Source organism: Homalodisca vitripennis, chromosome 2 (genome assembly GCF_021130785.1).
Source record: "Homalodisca vitripennis isolate AUS2020 chromosome 2, UT_GWSS_2.1, whole genome shotgun sequence".
Taxonomy (NCBI): domain Eukaryota; kingdom Metazoa; phylum Arthropoda; class Insecta; order Hemiptera; family Cicadellidae; genus Homalodisca; species Homalodisca vitripennis.
The window spans coordinates 17,503,573-17,528,224 of record NC_060208.1 but is presented as its reverse complement, the minus strand read 5'-3'; the positions used below and the strand labels follow the sequence as shown (position 1 = coordinate 17,528,224).

Below are 24,652 nucleotides of genomic sequence, written 5' to 3'. Positions count from 1 at the left end.
GTGTTTTGTTTCCTAAGAAAGCAGTGTGGATAAAACGTTAATTGAGTTTTGGTCCCATCTCCATGCTTTTATAAATTAATGTACACGACCGGCTACAAGCAGCAAACAGAAAAATAGGGTTTGAACAACTGATCGACAACATTTTATTTCAGTTCGTTTATGTAGTGCTAAGCAGTGTCAGACGAATTACTGCAAAGTGCAAAAAAGAGTTGTTCGGTAATTCGGTACTGAACTGTGATCATAGATCCATCTGTGTAGAATAGTGACAAAATCAGGGGTAGTGATTTCGGTCGGTTACGAACAGTCGTCATTTACAAAATAGTGTGGTGTCTTTTGTCTTAAGTTGTTTTATTGTGGTTTGAAGAAAAGAACCTAAAACTTACGGGCCTTAGTAAATAAGTGTAAAAACGTCTTATCTTTTAGTTTCGTGCCTTCATCTTTGTTCGCAAAGTGCAAATAAAATCCAAACAGATGCTTTCAGCATGTAAATAATTGTTGGTTTGGGTTGTTGTGACTGTCTGAATATAGGCGTAGAAGAGTTTATTTAAATTTTATCTGTGTGCTGTACTATGGATTGATTGATGGCATCAGCAATAGACTCAGGAGTAGATACGGGTAACGATAGTAACGACAGTTCTGCCCAAGAAAAAAATTTCAAAATGGACTGTGATAACCCTAGAACTCAAGCCCCAATGCCAGTAATAAATCCAACAAATCAGGCTTTAGAGGAGAAAAAGGATCAGAGTCAGCCCCAAAGTTCAAATGAAATGCTCACTAAGGTAGGTCAAAGCCTTATGGTTCTGCAGTTTTGATAATCAGAAATAGATATTTAATTGTTGTGGTGGCGGCTTAGCATACTGCACCCATTATATAGCATATGGAATGTTAATAAAGTTCAGGACCTAGAGATCCTAACTAGATTATCCTCATTTGATAAGTAAGGTACAAAATAAGATAGGGCTTAACTTGTTTAAAAAAATGTTTGTAATGGATAAAGCCATTCTTTAGTCCCTAATTTGGGTAGACTTTAATAAGTGGCCTACACTCATTATTCAATTGCTATTACCGAATGGTTTGGTTGTGTTTATCCAAAGGATAATTCAATATTAAAATCACCACATAGGTGCTCAACACTGAACCATATCTACAGACCACAAACCTCTCAGGTATGCTTTCCAACAACATTAAGACAAAACTGCCATCCGTACAACTTATCCAGATTTCCTTAATCGTTCAATACACAACTGATATTCACTTTGTTTTTGGAGCATTCAACATGTGCATAGATTTCATGTTTCGGATCTACGCTCTACCTATATCCACACCACTTAACCTGCAAAAGTCTTCTTTCCACTCAAAAGTATGACTCATAACTCAAGGAAATACCAACAAACAATACAAGTATGAATCTTCATTCTCCTCTTGGGACTTTCTCACTTTCACACGTCCAAATAGACCTCATCGGACCTCTCCCACCAGCAAGTCCCTATTGCCCACCCGAATAACGACAAATCAAGGAACCCAATTTGAGTCCAATCTAATCCGCCACCTTGGAATGTTCTTTGGCAGCAAACATCATCGCACCTGCAGCTATCATCCTTGCGCCATTGGCATGGTCGAACGATTTCATAGACAACTCAAGGTTGTCATCATGTGCCATCCCAATGTTACATGGTTAGAAGTGTTTCCTGTTGTTCTCCTTGGAACCCGCAGTGCTTTCCGACCAGATCTAAATTCTTCTGCTGCTGAACTGATGTAAGGTGAACCCCTACATCTTTCCGGCGAACTAATTGTTGCACCTGACACTTCACGTCAACAAGAAGACCCAACCGATTTTGTCAGTCAACTTCGTCGTCACATGGAAAACCTCCAACCTACTCCAGGATTTGAGTCCAATCTAATCCGCCACCTTGGAATGTTCTTTGGCACCTTCAAACAAAGAATACTCCAGGATCTCAACATGACAAACAAAAAACATTAATCTTTCAAGACTTAAAACATCTAGCCATGTTTTTTCCAGACGACATTGTCAGAAAATCTCTATAAACTCCATACACGGAACCTTATCCCTTAGTAAGCCATGTTGAGAAGATTCTCAATATACTCATCAAAGGTCAAAGTTACCATTGACAGAGTGAAATCTGCCTACACCCTAACTGACAACTCAGATTCAATGGCTGAAGTCTGCATAACCATCAAAGACTCTTTAAACAGACATCCCTCAGACTTTGACATCTCTTTCCTTAAAAGACATTGCACTCCTAGACTGCAAGATTCGATCAGGATGACGTTTCAAGGTGCCCTGACCTCAGGTATCGGTGGGGGGCTGTGTAGTGATAACAGTTTTAGTAATTTTAATTCAGTTGCTACGTAAACAAACAGTTAATCCTGTAGATACTCCATAGTTAGCCACATTCAATCTCATATAACTTAATTGGATTTTCTATGTATAATAAAACATAATTTAGTAACAAAGAGTTATTTCAACAAAGATACACGCAATTATCTCCATATTATACATTACCACATATAGCCTTCTATATCTGTGTGAATTAATATTATCCATGTAATATAGCCTATGGCTCTATAGAATACATGAAGGTTTATATCATAATATTGTTATCTTTTATTAGGAGTTATAATATTCATATTTATTATGTATTTTTTAAAGTAAAAGACAGTGGAAATAAATAGCCATTTCTCTGAAACAGTGGTATCAGTGAAATTGGCCAGATGTGCCAATATATTTCAGTGTTATTAGCATATTCTGTTCCTCCTCCTGAACATAATTATAAATGGTATTAAGAGGTCGAAGACACAAATAATAATGCTTTTAAATACTAGAAATGGAAATATAATTTTTATGTTATATTTTTTCTGTTATGCTTTGTGTTATTTGTCAGTGTAATCTACACCGAAGCTTATCTGAGCCCAGTGTTCTTTGATCAGTAATAGCTTAAAGTACTTGTATTAATTTATCATCTTTCCTAGCAGATATAGTTTTTGGGTAGTTTGAATTCTTCTCTGTACCTTGTAACTGTATTTCTTATTCTTCCAGAAACCTATTTAAGAGTTGTAAGGTTTAGTTTTAATGATTTGATGGAGCTCAGTTTTATGCAACCCTTTTTAGGATGACTCCGGTCCTGGGATGTCACTGATTCATCTTCAATCATCCAAGCCTTACTTGGTCCATTCTTGTGGAGTCATAGCCCAAGACAATACTGGAATATTTAGAGTTGTAAGGTTTAGTTTTAATGATTTGATGGAGCTCAGTTTTATGCAATCCTTTTTAGGATGACTCCGGTCCTGGGATGTCACTGATTCATCTTCAGTCATCCAAGCCTACTTGGTCCATTCCTATGGAGTCATAGCCCAAGACAATACTGGAATATTTAGAGTTGTAAGGTTTAGTTTTAATGATTTGGTGGAGCTCAGTTTTATGCAACCCTTTTTAGGATGACTCCGGTCCTGGGATGTCACTGATTCATCTTGAATCATCCAAGCCTACTTGGTCCATTCTTGTGGAGTCAGAGCCCAAGACAATACTGGAATATTTAGAGTTGTAAGGTTTAGTTTTAATGATTTGGTGGAGCTCAGTTTTATGCAACCCTTTTTAGGATGACTCCGGTCCTGGGATGTCACTGATTCATCTTCAATCATCCAAGCCTACTTGGTCCATTCCTGTGGAGTCAGAACCCAAGACAATACTGGAATATAATACAGAAGACTTTTGCGAAATAAAGAGAGGTTTGTGTCATTAGAACTTTATGTAAACAATATTACAAATTGTCGAGTAAATTTGTATTGATCCTACAAAATAATATATCGTAAAGCTTTTAGAGTATCTGATAAAAGTAAATTCGAATAAAATTATTCACATTAACAAATATATGTAATGAAATACCAAATGGCTGCAATAAGTTTTTGTTTTCCATTTTTAAGTTTTACTTTGTTCATTTATTTCTATTATAATTGATACAAATAAACTCACGGTTTACATGTAACATTATTTAAAATGTAAACAGCTGAATTAATGTTAAAAAAATTCCAGATATTCTTTAAAACTGAATTTTTGGTACTATTCCTCAATAAAAAGTATATAAATTGTTTTGTTTAGCAGAGAGAAAAAAACGGAAGCAGGAATCAAGTATTTCTGAATGATTGAAACGTATAATTGATTGTTTCTTCATGTAGAGACAGATTCCATCACTTATTTTCCACCTGAGTGAGGATGATTTTTGAATTAGCAGATTCGTAAAAATAAAGTCATCTATTTAGGTCTTGATTTCCTAGCTTTGTACCACTGGGCCTCATGATGTTGGTTTATAAAAGACATTGTATGTGTGTGTCAGCTACTATATGGATGGAGCTCTGAAACCGTGTTAAAATGTTTATAGAAGCATTGTATTGTGAGAATGGAAGTAAGGAATTTTTGAAGTATCAGATTCTTCAATAATAGACCACTTATATGGGTTTTGATAACCTTTTGCAACGAAGGCCTGCAATGACCATTTGGACTTCATGGTATGCAGTTATTTTTTGGAGGGTTTATGAATAACCACCTCAGTTTCCATCTCCCACCACAGTGGTCGATCTGCAATCCATAGAAAGCCTATGCTTGCTAAACTTACGTTAACAATTAGTAACGGTACTTTGGTACAGTATGGAGGCTACTCTGTCTGTATCTACCAATTGTATGTTACTAGTAGTACCAAAGTTTAAGTTAACCTTTATGAGCGCTCATGTGGCTCAAGCTTGAATTTGAGTACTATATCGAGGGTTGTTTTTCTTTTTTGTTTGCCAGAAGTGCAGGGTAGGTGCAACTGAAGCCCACACTGATGGCGGTACTCCGATATCTACTTTTCTGACCTCAGATCATATTCCAGATCTTCCAATCTGATCTGATGTCAGAAAAATACTGATCGGAAATGTCCCTGGCCATCAGTGTGGGCTTTGGTGGCGCTCTGTACTTCTGGCGAAAGAAGAAAAACAACCCTCGAGATAGTACCCTGCATTCAAGCTCAGATCACATGAAGTTAAGGTTAACTTTAACTTTTTCTATTTATAATACGTACATGTTTACCTACTTAGATTGTTTAATAACTAGTAGTAGATAGGGACAGAGTGGCCTATGTATAATACCAAAATATACCAGTAACTATTGCATGAATGTAGGTTGTGGATCCAAAGGTGCCATATTGAGCACCTAGGAAAAATATAAGGTTAAGTCATGTAGTATACTAATTTTAGTGTATACATTTATTATTATTAAAAATATAAACATTTAAAATAGGCTGATTCTCTTTTGAACTCTGTATATTACTTGTACGTCAAAAGCTGTGAAAATTTCTCTTCACTGACTGATATAGATTGTTATGTATCCTACAGTGTTTACAGTCGGTGGCCCATTTGGTATTGACTACGAGGATCATCCTTTGATGACAAAACTCCGTCGAGGTCTTCCTTTCCGATCCCGATGCATAAGAAACCGAGCCATGGACAGCTATGTCAGAATAAGAGGTATATATCGTTAATATTGTATTTTATTTTTGACATGACTTCTGTTTTGTATCTAGTTGTTAGATTCAAGAAGTAATTTATAAACTAAAAGTATGTATGATTTACAGTCTGACACACTCTATTGCATCTCATATTAATTTTAAAATATTTAAAGTATCGTTTAAAGTTTATTACCGAATACGAATGATTTGAATAGATAACAGTTTTTGCACACATTCTACTGTTACACGTTACACATTATTAGAACACTATGTTTTTATATGACTTGGAGATACAGAACAAGAAGACGCGTAAGTTCGGCGTCCGTTCTTTACCCTCCCCCAATCATCACCACTCTGTTCTTTTTTGTTTCAGATGATGTGCTACGATGTCACAAGAAGAGCACATTTTCTCAGTCCCTCACTTTCTCTTTTAATGTCACTTCATCGAAGTTTTATCACTCAATATATTGATAAACATTACTTTCCTGTCTGTCTGTCTGTGGTATGACACAAAGCCTATTAACTACACATGGTCTGGCAAACTCCTACTTTGTACATAGTGTTATTAGTAAAAATTCCTCTTTACAGTTTTATTACATGTGTAATTTTATAATAATCAGACGATCAATCAGTATGATAGCTATAACAGTTAAAATTCAATTTGACGATATGATGCCACGAGAATATGTCAAGCTGTGTGCCACAACAACACAGAAGCTGTGAGGAAGATGTTAATGTCAAAAGTTCTAAAGAACATTGTGGTGGTTTTATTAGAACAACACCATGTTGCAGATATCACGAGAATATGTCGAGCTGTGTGCCACAACAACACAGAAGCTGTGAAGAAGTTGTTGGAGTCAGGGATGAGTCCCAACTGCCATGACAGCTACAAGCGCACACCCCTCCATATAGCCTCTTGTATGGGCTACACCGACATGGTCAAGTAAGCGTCCCTTACTGTCTTTCGCCAAACATCTTTGTCAAAGTACTGCGATCATTTAATTAATAGATGTCAAAGACACAAATATACTTAAAGTATTAATATCTCATTGTTCTACTCCAAATTCAAATATTCTTTATTCATCATTACACAAATGACTTGTATTATACAAAGGCATTATGGTGTTATTACAACTAATCTAAGAAATAGTTCCTATCTAAATCCTATTTGGATAATCCAACTAATCTATGTTTGTTTTTATTATAAAAATATATTAAATAAATATTTTATTTGTTATGGAAATTGTTGAAATGATTATAAGGCTTTTACAGATAAGTAGCTTTTTTAATGTTTTCTAATCATTTTTTAATTTTTTCTTGAAAGAATTCCATTTTTAATTTTATATATGAACTTTATACCTTACTTACTTACTGCCGTGGCTCTTGGTACCCAAGGTGGTACTTTGCCTCGCCAACACACTGCCTCCAGATCTCTCTATCCATTGCCTCTTCTTCCCTTCTTCCCAGTTTTCTTATGTCTCTTCTGATCTGGTCTCGCCATCTCAACTTGGGCCTTCTTGGTGGTCTTCTGCCCTCCGGATTGTTTACAAGGACGTTCTTGACTAAGGAGTTGTCCTCCTTCCTTAGTAAATGGCCAGCCCATCTCATTCTCCTACTTCTCACCTCGGCCTTTATACTTGCAGAGGTTAATTTTTTTATTGTAGAAGTCTAGAGTATGATTTTCTGTTACTAATTTGTTTCCATTTCTTTTAAATGAACTATGATGGCTTTTTAGTGCAGCCTGTCGCCATTGATTTTTACAGCTATTATGATCTCTACGACATACAACCCGAACACTGTCATGATACTCAATTCTGCAAATAATTCATCCCAATTCATTTAGAATTTTGTTTTTAAATGAAGAATACTTGTAAGGTTTTCATTGCTTGTTGCTCAATACAGGACAACTCAAAAACATATGTGAGCAAAATAACTGCATTTTAGTGTTTCTGGAAAAAAGAGTTTTGCCATTGAATTGAGTGCAAATAACCCTGTAGATGTCTTTTTTTTTGCCAAGTGTAGATGTACTATCCTACAATACAATACATTTTTATTCAACACTAAGCCTAAAAGTTTTGTGTTTTATAATTTTTTAGTGTTTTGGCAACATATCACTAAATCATTTTATTTTAATTTTGATTTTGTCCGGTGTAAAAGAAAATAAAACTGGTATTCACTTCATGCTAAAATTTCCATATGGGTTAAAAACATGTTCTCTTATTGCATTGTGTTATCCACTTGTGTTCCCTTGCAAAATAATTCAGTATAAGAAATACTATTTAAACTTCATGTCAACAAGTCTATGTGTCTATTGGATCTAAGAATATTGGACAATAAAACAATTAAAATAACTATGTCCCATAATATATAGATATTTAGTTTTACTCTCGTACACATTGGAAATATGAGTGAGTGTCCGCATGAAAATATTTGTACACTTCATAATTTTTTTGAATTTATGAATTGTATATGTAGAATTTAATCAATATATATTCTTATGGTATGTATCTCCCATGATTCCTAATGCATTTTCCAGAGAATTAAATCCTGTGTATGCGGGGTCACCAAAAGTAAGTTTCCCCATTTTTTCCCACAGTATAATTCGACACAAAAGATTACCCTACAGTGGGGGTAATTTAGTAAGGGTGTATTGCTCTTAGTGATGACTGTCCTGTGGCGTAGAACCTGTCCATTTGTCTTGTGCAGGCTAATAAAAATGGATATGCCACTTTGTGTCCCTAGCTGTGAGATTCCCAGTGTTATTCACTTTCTTGTGAGTATGTAATTTGTACGGTTAATGTCTAAACATTGTTTGTCGATTGCGAGCAATGTTTGTTGGAGGATAGGAAAACTTTCATGGTGAAAGTGTAGTGGTAGACTTAGTCAAATTGACGTCATTAGACATGTTTGGGACATCGTCAATACAGATAAATGGTTGATGCTGGATGATATACCATCCAACCTGCCACCAGACATTGAAATCAGCTGTTCTTTCACTTCACAACATAATGGTTGAGGACCTTGGTATGTGTAAAGTTTGTTCAAGGTGGGCCCCTTACCTGTTTTCCAACACCCATAGAGAACGTCAAATGGAATCTGTAATAACTTTTGAGAATGAAGAAGCTCTGATTTCAATAATTATTGTTGGAGATGAAATCTGGGTGCACCATTTAACTGCTAAAACCCACCGAAGTACAGCGTGGCAAACAATCAAGCACCTCAAAAAATTAAGTTTTGCAATCTGCAGAAAAGGTGATGGCTGCTGAATTCTGGGATGTGTTGATCGACTAATTGCTAACAAGCCAAATCCCATGAAGTTCCAATGCACCATAATTGAAACCAGGGTTGATTATGTAGAAATGAAGCTTCATGCAAAAACTATTAGGAAGGTGTGATTGAGGACCAATTTATGATGGACTATAAATGGTGAAATTTTGATAAAAAATTGTTTTTGGATGTAAGAAATATTCATTATTATTATTACAAATTTGGTGTTATTTACTTTTTGAATTTATGAACATGCAATGGATTTGAATTTTGTACAGTTGACAATGCTCAAGTGATTATAAATGCTGCTCCAGGTTGTTGCTAGACAATGGAGCTGACCCGAACGCAAAGGACAGTATCGGCAACACCCCTCTGCATCTGGCTGCCTGTACCAACCATGTGAGTGTGATCACACTGCTGCTGAAGGCCGGTACACGTGTATCGGAGCTGGACCGAGCCGGCCACTCTCCCCTCCGACTGGCCATCACCAAGTTCAACCTTATGGAGCGTTCCATCATGTCGCACCCTGTGCTCAAGAAACAAGTCTTTCAGGTACATTCACATTGTTAAATGCAATTTTTCTTTATATAAAGCTGGTTGTGTGACAGTGTCAACAATAAAAAAATAATTGTACTTACTCTAAGGTTGTTAAGAGTTCAGCCATTCATTTAGAAATCAGCTTATAATATAGCTTTCGGCCATTCATTTAGAAATTAGCTTATATAATAGTGTACAGTACCAAGATTCATTTATAAATGAGCTTATAGAATAGCTTTCTGCCAATCATTAAGAAGTCAGCTTATAAGATAGCTTTCTGAGATTCATTTTAAAGTGAACCTAAAATCATAGCTTTCTGCCATTCCTTTAGAAATCAGCTTATAGTATAGCTTTCTGCCATTCATTTAGAAATCAGCTTATAGTATAGCTTTCTGCCATTCATTTAGAAGTGAGCTTATATGATAGCTTTCTGCCTTTCATTTAGAAGTGAGTTATATGATAGCTTTCTGCCTTTCATTTAGAAGTGAGTTTATAGGATAGCTTTCTGCCATTCATTTAGAAGTGAGTTTATAGGATAGCTTTCTGCCTTTCATTTAGAAGTGAGCTTATATGATAGCTTTCTGCCTTTCATTTAGAAGTGAGTTTATAGGATAGCTTTCTGCCATTCATTTAGAAGTGAGCTTATAGGAGAGTTGTATCTTGAGAAAATTCACATTCCAAATCACATTTTAAAAAACAAGAAAAAATTAGAATTGTATACTTAAAGCATAAAAATGTGAGGACATTTTTCTAATAGGTGAAGCCCGATGTGGTACAAAATCGTTTCTATAAAAATCTCTTTATTTCTCCTATATTCTGTGTGGGACCATATAGAAAAATGTATGCTTTTACATTTATAATAAATTAGGAGAGACTAACCTATCACAAGCATCTAAGTACAGTTTCTTGCCTATCACCTTGGCTGATTTTAACTTTCACTTTCAACGATTACTGGACTGTCTTTCCTATGTAGTAAACCATTGTCAATAGAAACTGGCCTAACATTTTCTCTGCATTGGCTATTTTAGAAGTGGTCATTTTGTATAGCTCCAACCTTCTAAATGTTTGCTGAAATTTTTGTATTAGTTTAGATGATCTACACATGAAAGTGAAACATTTTTTATTATTTTGCATATTGTTTTGTTCCAATACACTTACTTAAAAAAGTGCATTCAAATTTATTAATGTGTTAAAATTGTGATCTGTAATTATTTAATCTGTTTGCTATCTGGAAAAGTACATGTATTTCAAGAAACGTAAAAATGCCCATAATAGAAAAAGATTGTAGATGCAACTTACTCTTTGTTGGGTATGATAGAAAATAAGCGGGAAAGTGTAATCAGTTGCTGATTTAGTTTTAAATATTTAAATACATTTGCATGGAGTAGTGGCGTTTTCTGTTATTTTATAACTGACTTTTTACAAAAAAGTTTGTTGACTATTTTTCTATACAGATTATTCTCTAGTGCCAGAAAATAGTTTTAAACCAACTAAAATTATAAAATCATATGGATTTTGTGTAAAATTATGAAAATTTTACATAACATGTACAGAAGAACTTTTCAATTCATTATTTTTAAGAAACAAATTTTGTATGAGTATTTATTATAAGATTACCTATGTAATGCATATAAATGGATGTGCTCAACAATCTGTGAGCGACTCCAACGAACAGGCGGAAAGCAACATCCGAGACCTGCTGAACAACCTGAGTTCGCTGAGTCTGTCAGGCCCCTCGTAGACAGTGTAGTGTCGTCTACTCTAAACTTAATTTGGAAACACCCTGTACAGTATATTTATGTGGACATTTCAGGTGATATCAATGCTCACCGAGTACATGAATCAGAAGAAGGGTGCAGATCACATTGACCCGGATGTGCTCAACAAGTTCGAGGCCTTGGTGCGAATAAGCGACTCCAACGAACAGGTGGAAAGCAACATCCGAGACCTGCTGAACAACCTGAGTTCGCTGAGTCTGTCAGGCCCCTCGTAGACTGTGTAGTGTCGTCTACTCTAAACAATGCCAGGAACAAAATCTTCGTCGTAAATTAGCTCAACAGAATAATTCAAATTTGTCTTCCACGGAATCAGTTGAATTGCTTACAATAAAGCTTAAAAATATCAATGATACTACCTTTTGGTTATGAAAGAGCGCAATTCAATTTAAGATGGAGGGAAGCCTATAACTTCTGGGATAATATAAGTGCAGTAATATTTACAAAATTAAATGCAGTTAAAACACACAAAAAGCAATTTTTTCTTATATTAAACAATCGATGTGTAGCAAATAACAAGAATTATTTGAAAGAGAAAGGAAAAAAGAATCGGTTCTTCATGTCCAACAAAACTGACAATTACACTGAGTGTAAAATACGAGCAGCGTGATCCACTTTTTGAATGTAAACGAGATTGTCCAATTGCAATAATCAAAGCTTTGTTTTTAGAACGGTGCGACATCTGCAATAATAGACATAATTATTATTTGGTGCGGAAAAGTTAATGCAAATTTTGTTAATATTTTAACAAAAGACTGTTGCATTTAGTATAAATGCAGCAAATGATGCATTTAAACTAACATTCAAACAAAAAATACCAACTTCAATCTTGGAAATTAAACTCAAAGTTTTGTAGAATTTGAAATTTAGGTAGTACTAAACGGCATACCACTTCCAATTGTCTCTCAGAAGATATACCTTGATTCACCCCTTAAATTAAGCTTGAATTTTTATTGATCTGATTTGTTATTCCATAAACAGTAAGTAGGGGCAGTAAAAGATTTATTGCTCTATGCTGAGATGTAACAGTTAGATTAACCTGCCAATAGATATCTGACCTTGGGAAATTTTTAACCACGCCTGTCCCTGCTTGTCATCTGTGGAATTAAACCTTTAAACAAATTATAGTAATAAACAATCAAGCTCGCTTTAAGGGTACAATCGAGGAATATCTTCAGAGGGACAGTCAATGTGTTTGCTGTGATGTTTTTTTGTAATTTTTGTGGTATATACATTTAAAGTGACTACTTTTTTGAAAGGTATACTGAAGAATACTGAGATAAAAATAGGGAAAATGCAAAATTTTTATAAAATACAATATAAGTATAGTATTAAAAAAGGTATAATAATAATTTAATTGGGTGTAAAATTGTAAAAAATGCTATTTTTGTTTAAAATTAGTTTACTTTAAGAACAAAACTATTTTTATTGTCAGAAACAACATTTTATTGTCCCATATTTTGGAAAGAGTACAAAATTTGATATTGATTGGTTGGAAAATGAGCATAAAAATACAGTTACACAACAACCGCCTGTATGACGAAACAGCTGGAGTGACGTGATGCTACACAATTACACGATTTATAAAGGATGTAGATGACTTGCACTACAAGACCGCGTAAATATTTGTAGAAATGTCTTAAAGTATATGTTGGCGTAGAAAAATCATGATTTCACGATGTTTCTTGATACACATACATTAAAATTAAAAGCGGGCCACGGATTGGGTTATAAATAGCCTGTTTGTCCTTAAAGGGTTTTTTAATTCATTGGGTGCAGATATGCAGTAGTGGAGTAAATGTCAGACATTACTTTTGATGTAAATACATTCAAATATGTGACCAAAGAAATACAGAGTTGCACACACTGTTGCTAAATCAAATCTCACATTGGTCAGAATTGTGAATTTTGTCACTCATTTTTAAAACTGTACTGTTCCAGAGCAGAGGTGCTAAGATGCCTAGGGTGGGGGGGGGGGTGTATAAAAGTACAGTAGGTCAAAATGTTCTTTCAATATAATAATTGTGTGTAGCTATTGTGTATGTAAAAGTTGTATGGCAGAGAATATTTCGTGTTCCCTATTAGATTGGTGCAGACTATCTGTTTAAGGTGGCGCAATAGACTTTGGGTGTGAATGTTTTTGTTATCAAGTCCAAATAAAAATGCCTGAAGATAAAAATTTTCAATTTGTACAAGAGTTAGAGCTTCAGGAGTGACATGTTTTTTTTTATTTATTTATGGCTTAGAGAAGTGATATTTAGATATAATTTTTTTTTAAATAATGTTTTTAGTATTTTTTCTTAATAAAATAAAAAATGTGTTATTAAAAATAACTTGTAAACCCTTGAAACTATAATTCTTGTATATATTGTAACAAATGTACACTTATCTTCTGCTGGTTTTATTTGGGCGTGATTGCAAAATTACTGAAACTTCATATATTTAATACCTATAATTTATTTCATGTGATGTGATAAAATTCTATACTTATTCTGCATTCAAGGAAGTTATCTTAAACGGTCTATGACTTTAACATAACAAATATTTTGTAGACCCAAAATTGATTGCACCACCAAATAAATACATGTTGGAGATTGTCGTGGAGTTGTAAATTTTCACCTTTACAGGGGAGTTTCTTTTTTCTCTCCTCAGCATGCTACTAAGTGCAAGCACTCATTCACAAATTCGTGAAAAATCTGTTCAATACTAAAAAAGCTTACATCACATAAAACCTATTTTTATTATTTGATTAGTACAGAGTTTTTGTGGTAAAATTGTTAACACAACCAATATTTTGTGCATTGTAATATTTTGCAAACTTTATGTATTGTAAAACTTATATATGATTATTTACAAAATCACAATAATTTAGATTTTAATTGATTTGTTAAATAATCTTGATAAACATAAAGATTGTTTTATAATGAAAAATATTTATAATTGTCTTTATTTCAACAATTGGAACTAAAAATGGGAATCTGGAAAATACAAAAAAGCCATTGTTCACTGATGTCTGTTAGATCATTTGTATATTAAAAGTAAATAATTAGTTATTTATGTTCTGTTTATAACTTTACAAAGCTCAGTTTATTTATAAATTTATCTTTTGCCATGTATATTTGTTTTAAGTTTTGTTGCAACTATTACCAAGTACCTTAATTTTTATTAAAGTAGATATTACTAGGGTTGGCTAATGGTTGGTTTTTATAATTCAATAGATTTTATGTGTATTTTTTATTTAGTATCTTGTGTGAAATACTTGTGGATTAATAAAGATGTTAAAAATGATTATGTTTTTATTTCTTACTTGGCCCAGCCAGCACTGTAACTTTTTCTGTCATTAGTATTTTTCAAGTCATAATGGGTAGATAAACAATTACTGTACTTAATATATTCTGACCAGTATCAAGAATATATTATGGCCCTATCTGTAAGACTAACCATAGAGTTTATTATTGACGATAGAAGGTTCTAAAGAATAATTTCGGACACTTGCTTTCGTTATAAGTTACACAATGTATGATACTACATTTCGAGGATTGAACTATACCATCTTTAACTTACATTAAAAACATAAAACCAATATTTAAGACTTTTATTGGTTTTATGTTTTTAATGTAAGTTAACAGTAACCAATATAAGCTCCATCTACAGCATATACCATCTTTGTCAGGTGTATGGAAAATTAATACATAAATAAGTACAAAAAAACCTGCAATGTGTGGCAATGGACTGCTACTAAAAAAAGAAAAGAAAGGAATCGTATCCAAAAACTGTACGTCTACATAAGAGAAAATGAACCCAGGTGTTGTCCACTGCAGTAAATTCAAGAGCACAATATACGTCACACCAGCATAAGCGGAAATGGGGCACTAACAAGAAAATCAATGTTGGCATTTCCAGTGGTATTATGACGTGTATCTGGTATGACAGAAAAAGCCGGTATAAAGTGGATATAATTACATTAAAATTTGGTAACAAAATGGCAGTTACTTAAAAAAATGCTATCATTATAAAAATGCTCTACATGATTAAAGTCTCAATACCTAGCAAATATGACGCTGCCTTCATCTCTTGTGTGTGAATCTTTCCTGACATATATTAAGTAAATTAAAACCACAAGGAACATAAAGTGGAGGTTCTTCCTCAAACAGCCAATGTTCGTTAAATGTTAAAATAACACAGTTAAGACTAGTTAAAAAGACGTAAATTATTAATTCGACAACAGAATTCTTTGAATACCTGGCCAAGATTAAAAATTAATGTGGAGATTTAATGTAATAACAAATTTTTTATATTACTGCAAAATTTCATACATCAAAACAAAAAATTTGTGTTTATAGTATAAAAATGAGATCTTGATAAATATTTGTCTAAACGCAGAAATAAACAAACTGCATTTTAACATAACTCCCATTATTGTAGCTTTACTGGTTAGTTTGTGGTTAACCTTCAAACACTGATATCTAAACTTCTTAGTGCGACAGTTGAAATAAGCTACCGTTCTTTGAGTGTCTTCCCTTTGCAGCACCAACTAAACTGAACTTATACTGAAGCATTCCGGACATAAGAGACTAAGTGAATGTCTTCGAATACGAGCCTACGCTTATAGTTCTTATGTTAGCCATTATTGCAGCCTCTACACGATACATTTTCTCAAAACATCTCTCGTTTTCTCCTCTTTCTGTCACTATTTCTTAAGATAAAAGCATTAAATAAATAAATTGTAGTGTATTTTATACGTTCCAAATTATTGTTTAATAACCTCAAAAATTTAACATTTGCTTAAAAAGTTGATTTACATTTAGGATGTTATTGCTTTTAACATATTTATATGGATTTTTAGGCATTTATCCTTTTTATTTTCAATGTCTATGGTTAAAAAAACAGTAGCAGTCGTGGGACTGCCGATAGAAGTGAAAACGGAACTATTAAGTTGAGAGTAATTAACAATTCGTTATAGTAGCAGTACATCTGTAATTGTAAATGTGACGCGTTTTTAATTTTCCAATTTTAAAATCCACGAAAAAATATTATCAAATAACTAGAAATCTATTTTACCACGCTAGTAAGATAAATCTTATACCGTAATAATACTCATTTCATGATGAAGAGGTTAAATATTAAAATCATAATTAAAATGAATAATGCTAAATTTTAAATACAAATATTCGTACAAATATTAAAAAATGTTTAAAAATATATTCGTTGTTTTCATTATTCATTTATCTGTATAAAAATATGTTGTAATTGCTCAATATTAATAGTTAGTTAAACATAGAATACAAGTGAGTAAACACCGAGTGAACAACAGTGAGTTGAATACCGTTGTAAATAATACAGTTATTGCTACGGATAAAGTATATAATTTGCAATAACAATTAAACCCACAATATTTTTTAAAACTAATAAATTAGTTAAATTAACTTGGTTCTTTCGTAAAGGTATTTTTATTGCACAATAAACTTAATTTATTGAGTTAATAAGGTATCAGTGAGCCAATGCGCCAACTACAGTTCCGGCAGAAACGTTCACTCATCACTTCATACGCTACTACAGGCTAAACTAAACTTCCAATAAAAAATGATAAATTACAAAAAAAATATTCATCTATTTTCACACAACTTTCTCGCTGACAAATTTTGTCTGACCAAAAAATAAAAAAAAATCCTCGCTTACTACTTTTTTCTTGTCATTGTAAACGCTATGTAAAATGTAAACAATAATCAAAATTATTTCGAAATTTTTTTAATATTTAAAAATGTAAACCAATAGATTGCCAATATTAAGAGCTTTAATTTGACGCATCTTACAGAATTGTACGACATTGGCTTCACTTTTAAATCGCGAGAGGAAGCCGTAAAGGTCACTGATTTTCGCAGTCTGTTTTCATACTCCGCCGGGACAGTTTTAACACAGCGAGACTTACTTTTTCATGCAGGTTAGTAGTCCGCGGCCAAGTCTACGGATAAAAAACACAGCGAGACTGACTTTTTCATGCAGGTTAGTATCATTAGCATGTCGGTGACGCGAACCGAGGATTTTACCCTCTACCAAAACGCTCAATGCGCCTAAAGAAGTTTTCACTTCAAAAAAATTAAGCTCTTTCCAACAGAGTAGTTTCGTTTTTTTATTTCAAATACATGATCAGGAATTGGGATAAAACTAAGATTATGATTACTCTATTTCGGAGGATGTGGAACCCTTTTAATAAAATATTATTGGGGTTTACATTGAACAGCAGATTGCATTTAACAAAATCTTCTATTAAAAAGGTGTTTATGCAATGCATTCCTGACAGGAATTTTTGCTATTTTAGAGGCCAGAGGGGGTGAGCACTGAGGTTAGAGAGAAAAACCATTCCTTAGTGGGGCTCTAGGGTACAAAATAAACTTATAACCAAATGTCATGTCTATCTTTCATAATTATTAGGCATTTATGAATTAGTCCACCAATTGGACATCTCCTTACACTCGTATATATATAAAATTAGTTTGAGTACAAAAAACTGTTAATTTTTAATGTTTATATCACTCGTTCCATATTTCCTTTTTTGTCACAATACTTGACACATATAAAAAACTGGGGAAAATACAATTCCCAATATTTTATCCTTCCATTCTCCAACCCCTTTCGAGTCTGCATCCCGCAGATATAGGTCAGTTATCTGCGAAAATTGGAGAAAATGTTTAAAAAAATTCAAACTTTTATGTATTAAAAAAGTAGATTGTAACCCATGAAAAAGTAAATTTTGTATTCCTCTTCCATATTATGTATATACAGTATGACCGAAATATCATACAATAGTTCAGCTTCATACGCTTTTTTTAGGTAAATGATTTAATATTTTATAATATTCAAAATCAATTTTAATGGTTACAGAAAACACTAATTTAATTAAACTGTTATAAAGACGAATTTCACATACCACCTATTGCACATTGAAATTATGAAAGAAATCACCATCTAAAATTTTTAGCTTTGTTGACATTTTTACCAAGACACATTTGTTGATCTCAGTGTTGATACAGTTGATATGTAGATTCCCTTTATTTAATAATGACCATTACCACTATACGTTAAATAAGCCATTTGCATTTTCACATGTTTCTATTCTAGGACTGGAGAGGAATGAAATCAAACAAGGACGAACAGTTGAATAGAATATATTTGAGAAGTAAACTTCATCGTACTGTTTAACAAATGATAAATCCTAACAAGCAAACAAACTATGATACAAGCAAAGTCAATACCTTAGCTGAGCAATTAGTGAACTGGCCTAAGACTACGAGTGTGCTTTGACTTTACCAGGAACTAATCAGTGTGCAATTGTCACCGTGAACCTTTTCCTCGACGAGGTGCTTTCCATAAACTGAGTCTCAAAGCAACAGAATACGTTAAAAATTGTTACGATGTATTCTATGGCAGCATTAAGAGCCATTATTGGTTGTAAGCAAATTATTAACCATTATTTCCTCCCTTTCTTGACAAACAGGTACAACCGGACACAGGAGTTTATATTCACTTTAGTAGATTGAATGAGAAAAAAAAACAGTAGTTATGAAACTTTGTTTGATCGATTACCTGTTAAAGAAAAAATAATTTTCCAAAAACATACATTCACGTAAGTAGATCCGTAGGCTTGATCATTGGGCTAATTTGCCATATGTGTAATCTGCTAACGTTCCTACACCTTTTATAATAAAGGTCAGCCAGGAAACTCGCAGTGTTTCAGATCTGTTGTATCAAATTCTGCACAAATACATGATTTTATATATATAAAGAAATTTAGAGCTAGTTTTAATTTATTACCTACTTAATTATAATTAGTTTTTATTAAATCTAAGCTACTTATTCGATAGATAGATCTGGAGGCAATTAATTGAAGAAAACGAAGAAGGCACGAAGTAAGCAAGAGATGATCGACGAGGGTAATGAAAATGAGAAATGAAGATAAACTAAGTAGGGGAACACTCTGTGCCAAGCTGATCCAGTAATGTTAATTCTGCTAACAATGATGATAATGTTTAAGCGTTATTACAATTTCTCGTACACCCATTGATTTAATGAAATTGAAATGTTAAAGTTTCAAACTTTTGAGAACTAAAATGTTTATGTAAAGCACCCGCATATGCATTCTTAATATACCTAAGCACAAACAATCGTTCTAAATGCTTTAAAAACTCATGAGTAATAAAAGTACAAGAGAATCAATCAATGACAAAGTGTATATTTTAATAACCTTATCTAGCATATGTTTCAGTCTATGTGAGCTGTGAATCAAACTTGACGGTGTCTACCACACACAACAAACATTGGAAACAATTTTAAGACTTGACTATTTGACTAAAATGATTAAGAATCCCAGTTTTTTTTTTTCAATTAATGTAAATTATTCAATGCTGAATGTCAGTGGCGTAACTAAATGAGGGATAAGGAAATATTACAACCCCTCCCGAGAGCTCTAAAAATTATACATAAAAAACTTGTATCTAACTTGTTTGAAATACAGCAGTTAAATGTTTTACTTCGAATTAAACATATCTAATCTATTAATTGATATTCAGATTTATTTCATAACCTCTGTTGTAGTGTGGTCTTCAATCAAATTCCCCCCCCCACAGTCAAGTCCTAGTTACGCCATTGTTATGTATCATCTGGACATAAAGTGTTTATGCAAACCGTTAAATATCAAATGCAAAAAACACATACATTTTCCTGTATGGTTACACAATTACAAGTAATATTAAACATCCAGGAGATGTGGCTAAAACTAATAAATTATTTTCAGTTTCATTCATGTAGAGGTATGGCTTCATTTAGTCTGTTTCTGTTCAAGTTCATTAATGACGATTGATGATTTGGATTATTCTATCAATGTGTAACAACCTTTCAAGAAACGGTATCTGTAGTCTTGTTCAGGGCTCAAAAGCTGAATGTTTAATAAGATTCAATTATAATCCATTTTGGCCAATATAAATAAAAATAAAATCTGTGGCGAGGAATTCATAAATTTGGCCAAGAGATAACCGCTTTTACTCCACCAAAATTGAAGCCTTTAAGAAATTAATTTTAAACTCTACATCCACTTAAAATTTGAATCTTAATTATATCAACTTACTGAATTGAACTGCGATAGATATTTAAATGATATATTTTTAACACCAAGATGAACTCTCTTTAATGTACCATTTTGATTTATTTCATTGGATTCCAATTCAACATGTAACCTTTTTTTAAACCAGTGACAACTTCCTTCTGCTATTTTAAGATTACAATTTATAATTATTTGCTTCACTTGACTGTAAATTTTGGATCGATTGGCCCATTTTAATTGCCAATCACTGCGCATGCCAGTACAGAAATGTTGCTTCAACATTTATTCTGTCAGCAAAACCGATCCAATCATGAGAGAGAAAATTCTTAAATTTTATTTTATCAAGACTAACACAATCATAATAAATAAATTTTCACACCTTTTAGGCCCAATTTTTAAAAAGCAAAAAATAACCTTATTTTAACAGCGTATCAAAATAACACAACTGCCAAAAACCCTCTTGGAAACCCCATTTGTACTGTTTGAATAACTTCCTAATTTAAAATTAAAACACGCAAATATGTGGTAGACACCATAAGATAATGCTAATGGTGAAAAAGTACATCTAAATGCAAAGAAACAACTAGCCTATAATAAAATATTGCATAATTGACAGGTATTCTATGGGATCTATTTACTAATACACGTTTTTAAAAACGTAACAAGTTGATAAAGACGTAGGATAGACAAAATATTTGTGATATTTATATGAATACAAGATACAATATACAAACTATAGTACAAAATAACTTTCATATATTGCACATTACAATAGAGAGGTTTATAGCAACCCTGGATTTGGCACATCGCTCGTTTAACCACCCGGTTTGAAAAACGGTTACATTTTTATGTTTCCAGGCAAATACGGAAATAGCTATCTTGATTGTAATTGTTTGCAGACTTATTATGGCAGGGGTTTAATTAACACATTCACTGATATAAAACCATTAGGGTACAAAACACTTATTCTTTAATTAATCTATGCGTCCTACTAATATTAGATAACATGTGAAGCAGATACACAATAAAAATGTACCAGAAATGAGGTGCAAAACTGTGATGAAACATTTTCATTAATTAATGAAATTAAATGTCTGCGTGTCAATGAGTCAACTTAAAATAACAAGCCATCATTGGAATAGTCGGGAATATAAAAATGTTCCCTGCACAAGAATCGTTACTGAGAATGTAATGTTATTTAAAACCAAGGAATGTATCATATATTACATGTAACAGAATTGACAAAAACTTCATTTTTATAGAATACTTTAAATTTAAAACAATGAGTAAACGTTCCCAGTTTGCCATCTACAGCTTAGATCATCCTTAATATGAACTTTAGCAATAAATAATTTTTACACACCAAAATGTGCAAAGCAATAAAATGTCTGAAGATGAGGGCCTTATAAAATGAATAGTCCCTTATCACTGGCACAGTTGTGTGTAAAGCGTATAATCACAACCAAATGTATAGCAACTTAATTCTTTAGCACAGTTGTTTTTAACCACCTATAAAAAAACGAATTTATTTATTACAATATATAACTTAAAATTTAATATAGGCCGAACTAAACAACTCAATATTAAAAATCTCTAGCCATTGTCTGATGTCACCATTTGGCACTTTGTGTATACTCTGCTGTGTAACAACCAATATAAAATATACAAATAGAAAACACACGGAAAAACAGCTAACTTTTTGAATCAGGACGATTATATAAGATCCGTCCTGACACAGTCAGAAGAAAGGTAATGTTTATGTCTGGTTGACATCTTATTTCAGCTTAATAGAATATAATCAATAGTGTTGAACCGTAACAAATTTCATACAAAACCTTTCGCTATGGGAATTTCTGAGATAACAATTTACTTTTCTTCTAGAATATTTTTAAACCCAGATGTAAATTTATGAAATTTTAATTAGCCTCCATATCTTTGGAGAGTCTTAAAACAACTTCCCTGTTTCTTCTATGACACTTGATGAATGACAAACGTACATGGGCTACTAGTGCAACATTTAGAATGGCCAACATCTTATTTTCTAGCAAAGTAAATACAAAGTTGTTTGCAGACAATTTGATATTCTTGAACATTAAAAATGTTTGTTAATAATCAATAATCGAGTAAATAGACAGAAGCTAATGTCAAACCAGTTTCTTTAGGCCGGAATGGACCCCTATTCTTAAGAGGAACCAGGACCTATTCAAGAACGTCCGAGCTGGTGTATTTCAATTGTTTTTAAAACAATTGTATTGATATGTGTACGTGGCAAATTAAACAGATATGCTTAAGATGTTTTACAAAGCTTTCTTTCTCATTTATTTTGGATGAGTTTGTTACTGGGTAAAATCTGACTCCTGAGGGGAAAACTCCTTTGTTTTGAGGATTATTTATTCACAAAAACTTTTATTTTGGGAATTTGTTTTTAGTACATACACCTCATTTTTTTATAGTTACAAAAATTTGGTTCGGCAATATTAAATACAACATAGTTAAATGACTGATTAGATAGAATAGCTTCAAGAATACCATAGTACTGAACGATGACATATTAAGATGTTAACTGCACTAGGTAGTTGGGCAGATCGTAATCGTGGCAGTTCGTACTTTTCAAAGTGCCTTGCGTAATATTATAAACAGTCAACCTGATGACATCAGCAATGCTTGTGAACAACTGAATTTTCTATTTTACTTTTAAAACCTGCTTATATAGGAAAAATAAAACAAATACTGCCCTTAATAAATGTAACACAGACTTTTACAGCTACATTACAATAAAATGATCCTATAATCTTCAACAAGATTTTGTAAAGTGAAAGAACTTAGTTTAAAAGTGCACTCCTACTTTTATAATAGCCCAAGCAGCTTATTTGCTAACCAACTAATTACAAACTACCATAATCTAAGCAACTAGTCCTGTAAACTAAAACTGGAGTTATTTTTAATCTTACAATCCAAAATACTACATTTCAAGATTGGAAATGTAAATTCCTTCTACAATGACTAACATGGTATTTGAAACATTTTTAACCATACTTGTGTATATTATTTTTTATGAGAAGCAAATTTTTAATCGTATGAATATTGCTGAGTATTTATAGGTAAATATTTCGTAACAACTCAATTGAAAATCATACTAGAGTTGTATTTTTACAATAAATAAAACAAAAACATAACAGTTCATAGAGATTTATGATTTTATAAACATATTCATATATTTTTATAAATAAATTACATTACAAAAACTAACCTTAAGACTGAATATTACAAATATAATTTAAATCAATTGCAACAATGTTAATTTTTTTTAAGCGTTATTCACTATATTGAACTTTTTATATGTTAAGATTGTAGGGAAATATACTTATATATGTACACAATGTTGTAGTATTTATTATTTTAATTTATAACATTGAAAACTACTTACGGACAGGATGAAGTTCAAACATGTGAACACTACCTAGTTGGGCCTAACTAAAACTCTGTTCTACTTTTATAGAGGTTTTGTTGAACAAGTTATGTTCTGATTGTGAGAAAGTCTTTGGAAAAGAAGTGATTGCAGCATTTGCCTAGTAACCCTACCCGATAGTAAATTCAGAATATAAAAATGGAATAAAATATTTACAAAATATAGTATTTAGTACTTATTTAAAACTTTGTTTCAACTAGTATTGAATAGATATTTGTATAAATTGATATTTTAGAAAAATTTAAAGAAGTCTAGGCCTTTACCCAATGGATACAGTATAATATTACATGTAAAATTATGTTATGTTTGCAGAAAAAAGACTAGTGCAGGCATTATAACTATTGCAAAACCATAAACCTCTAAATATATTTAATTTCAAAATTGACAAAACATTTGTGATTGTTATAAATTAATTTGTAAAAATTCCTTTACATTATATAATCACATTCTATAGATTTAAAAGGTACATAATTAAAAGAAATTAAATTCAAGAAAAATCATGAATACAACCCCATAGTTGTTGAACATGGTTTTGTAGTTTTTTTTTGGCATATTACATCACAGTTTCAAAAACTGTCAAATATTTAGTTAAAATAAGACTAAAGCTTCAGTGGTATAGGAAACCATAATTTATTTTACAAAACAACAAATACATTTCTCATATGTTTACGTTCTAATAAATAAAAAACACCATTGTCAGAAACATGAATCCTCTAAATCCATCACCAAAAGCACAAATCCACTAACCCAATATTAGAGAACACATAACCGACTTCGATATTTGGCTATATGTCATTTTAAAATGCCTGAAATGTAATTAAATAGTTAAATTATTATTCTTCCAGCTACCAAAATTATTCAATACCTGTACTTTTTACTAGCGGATCTTCGATCGGTTAAATTAATTATCAGTGAGACAATACAGTCTGCTCCCAATCGCCAATGGAACTAATTGTTCTTTACTTCCTCCCGCACTTTTCCATTTTATGAACCAAAATTTGTTACT

General features: G+C 32.4%; 1 protein-coding gene across 1 annotated transcript; it reads left to right on the top strand.

Annotated features, from left to right (window-relative positions):
- Nucleotides 1-218: 218 nt before the first annotated feature.
- Nucleotides 219-14,368, top strand: LOC124353606 (ankyrin repeat domain-containing protein 54-like). The gene is made up of 6 exons (XM_046803519.1): nt 219-779; nt 3,618-3,747; nt 5,389-5,520; nt 6,294-6,444; nt 9,083-9,320; nt 11,119-14,368. Exons 1-6 carry the CDS (start codon nt 582-584, stop codon nt 11,296-11,298), a joined length of 1,029 nt encoding a protein of 342 aa, XP_046659475.1. The 5' UTR covers nt 219-581; the 3' UTR covers nt 11,299-14,368.
- Nucleotides 14,369-24,652: the final 10,284 nt, after the last annotated feature.